Here is a 2450-nt window from a genome sequence, read left to right on the forward strand (position 1 = left end):
AGCCTGGTGGGCTGCAGTCCATGGGGTCGCTAAGAGTCGGACACGACTGAGCGACTTCACTTTCACTTTTCACTTTCATGCATTGGGGAAGGAAATGGCAACCCACTCCAGTGTTCTTGCCTGGAGAATCCCAGGGACGGGGGAGCCTGGTGGGCTGCCGTCTGTGGGGTCGCACAGAGTCGGACACGACTGAAGTGACTTAGCAGCATAGGCTTTTCAGTTTCGGTGGCTTCTCTTGTTGTGGATCACGGGCTCTAGGATGCACCGGCTTCAGTAACTGCGGTGTGCAGGCTTAGTTGCCCCCCAGCATGTGGGATCTTCCAGGACCAGGGATCTAACCATGTCTCCTGTATTGGCAGGCAGATTCTTAACCACTGGTCCACCAGGGAAGTCCCCGAGCTGTCTCTTCTGAGGATGGATTTTGTTTAAATATTTAACAAAAGTAGTTTGGTGCTGACCCCGAGACAGGGGCTGGAGCAGTGTCCTGTTATTGCTGGACAGTGGGGACGGTGGGAGAGAAGGTGGAGAAAGGCCAGGGGGCGGGACATGGACAGTCGAGGTAGAAGGAGGGGCCCCAGCCTCTCACCATCTGGACTGGACGAATTGTCACTTTTTAATCAACCAGGTGTGAGCAGCTGAATCACAGATGTGGCCTCTTTAGAGACTTTGGGAGACCAAGGGATCCTGTTCTAGGCAGGAGTCAGGGCAGCTCCTGGGAGGGAAACTCCTCGTCTTGTGGCCAGGAGACCCGGGCTTTGTGAGTGTCCCTCTGGGGACTGGTGCCATCTCCTCCCCTAGAGTGCCCAAGGCAGGATCAGGACATCGCCTTTCTGATCGACGGCTCAGGCAGCATCTTTTCCAGCGATTTTAACAAAATGTTGAACTTCGTGAAGGCCGTGATGAGCCAGTTCCAGCGTCCCAACTCCCAGGTGTGCCCTCGAGGGCGGGAAGGCCGGGGTGTAGCCCCGCCCCGCCCCGGGGGAGGCTTGTGGGAGGAGCCTCGAGGTGGCGTTGCCTCGGCCTGACCCCCAGCGCTGCTTGGTTCTCCCAGTTCTCCCTAGTGCAGTTCTCCAGCACGTTCACGGTGCACTTCACTTTCAAAGACTTCGCTACCAGCTCAGACCCACTAAGCCTCCTGAATTCCGTCCAGCAGCTGCGAGGGTGGACGTTCACGGCCTCAGCCATCCGATTTGTCACGTGAGTCCTGACTCCTCCCAGGTCCTCCCCTAAAGCATTTGAGTCTTCCTTCACGGCCCCATCTGTCTCGGTGCGGAAGGGAGGTGGGCACTGAAATTCAGGCTGTGGTCTCCTGACCAAGCCAGGGGCCTCCGGGTGGGACAGAGCATCCCCTCGTTCTCACAAAGGCATCAGGGGCCAAGCAGCGGCTCATTTCACTGGCCTCTGGACCTTCATCTTCTCTGACAGAGATCTACTGCTCAGTGCCGCCAACGGGGCCCGAAAAGATGCCTCCAAAATCCTCATCGTCATCACTGATGGGGAGAAAACAGAAAACCTGGGTTACGAGGATGTCATTCCCCGGGCTGAGGCCGCCGGCATCATCCGATATGCAATTGGGGTAGGATGGGGGGATGCCCTTACTCTACCTCCTCCTCTCAAGTCCTCTTAAGGCACCTTCCCTTTCAAGGACAGAACCCACCAGCTCTCTTAGCTTCTTCTGCCTTCAGGATGAAAACTTTGTCCCAGCCTGGAGGACTCTCATCCTTTTCCTTAAACTCCTCCATGCTGTCTGAGCCTCATTTTTCTTGCCTGTTCGCTGGCTGTAATTATATTAACCTGGCAGGGTTACTGGAGGAGCCCAGCATCCAGCAGGCATGTTATAGTTTGGATTATTTTCACTGAGTTGGTCTTTGCTGGGGACAGGTGGGATCAGCATTTCGATACAAAAAGTCCTTGAAAGAATTAATCGACATTGCCTCCACACCCTCTGAAGAGCATGTATTTCAAGTGGAGAATTTTGATGCTTTGCGAGACATTCAGAAACAACTGAAAGAGAAGATTTTTGCCATTGAGGGTAAGTCAGAGATGGAACTACTTGTTTCAGAAGCCCTCACCTATAAATCCTTTTTCTTCTAGAACATGGACTCCTTTGTCATGGGCCAGTTCCTCCCTTTGGGTATTTAGTCTCCAACATGAGATCCTCCTGGGCTCCTCAGTGGCTCAGTGGTAAAGAATCCACCTGCAATGCAGGAGCCACAGAATACGTGGGTTTGATCCCTGGGTCAAGAAGATCCCCTGGAGGAGGGCATGGCAACCCACTCCAGTATACTTATCTGGAGAATCCCGTGCACAGAGGAGCCTGGCAGGCTACAGTCCATGGGGTCACGTAGCGTCGGACACAACTGAAGCAATCTAGCACATAGCACACACATGAGATCCTCTTAAAGCTGAGATTCTCCCTGAACCTAGCAAAGCTTGTCTTTCCCCCATAG

At 54.0% G+C, this 2450-nt stretch overlaps 1 protein-coding gene across 1 annotated transcript in view; it reads left to right on the forward strand.

The window, feature by feature from the left end:
- ITGAX (integrin, alpha X (complement component 3 receptor 4 subunit)) overlaps window positions 1–2450 on the forward strand; it is a 21536-nt gene that overhangs the window by 3900 nt on the left and 15186 nt on the right. Inside the window, exons 6-9 of the mRNA XM_010837372.1 lie at window positions 799–929; window positions 1052–1197; window positions 1426–1576; window positions 1882–2032. Coding sequence (XP_010835674.1) covers window positions 799–929; window positions 1052–1197; window positions 1426–1576; window positions 1882–2032 — 579 coding nt within the window. The remainder of the gene's footprint in view (window positions 1–798; window positions 930–1051; window positions 1198–1425; window positions 1577–1881; window positions 2033–2450) is intronic.

The sequence above is a fragment of the Bison bison genome, unplaced genomic scaffold (genome assembly GCF_000754665.1).
Source record: "Bison bison bison isolate TAMUID 2011002044 unplaced genomic scaffold, Bison_UMD1.0 scf7180017864072, whole genome shotgun sequence".
In the NCBI taxonomy this organism is placed as follows: Eukaryota; Metazoa; Chordata; class Mammalia; order Artiodactyla; family Bovidae; genus Bison; species Bison bison.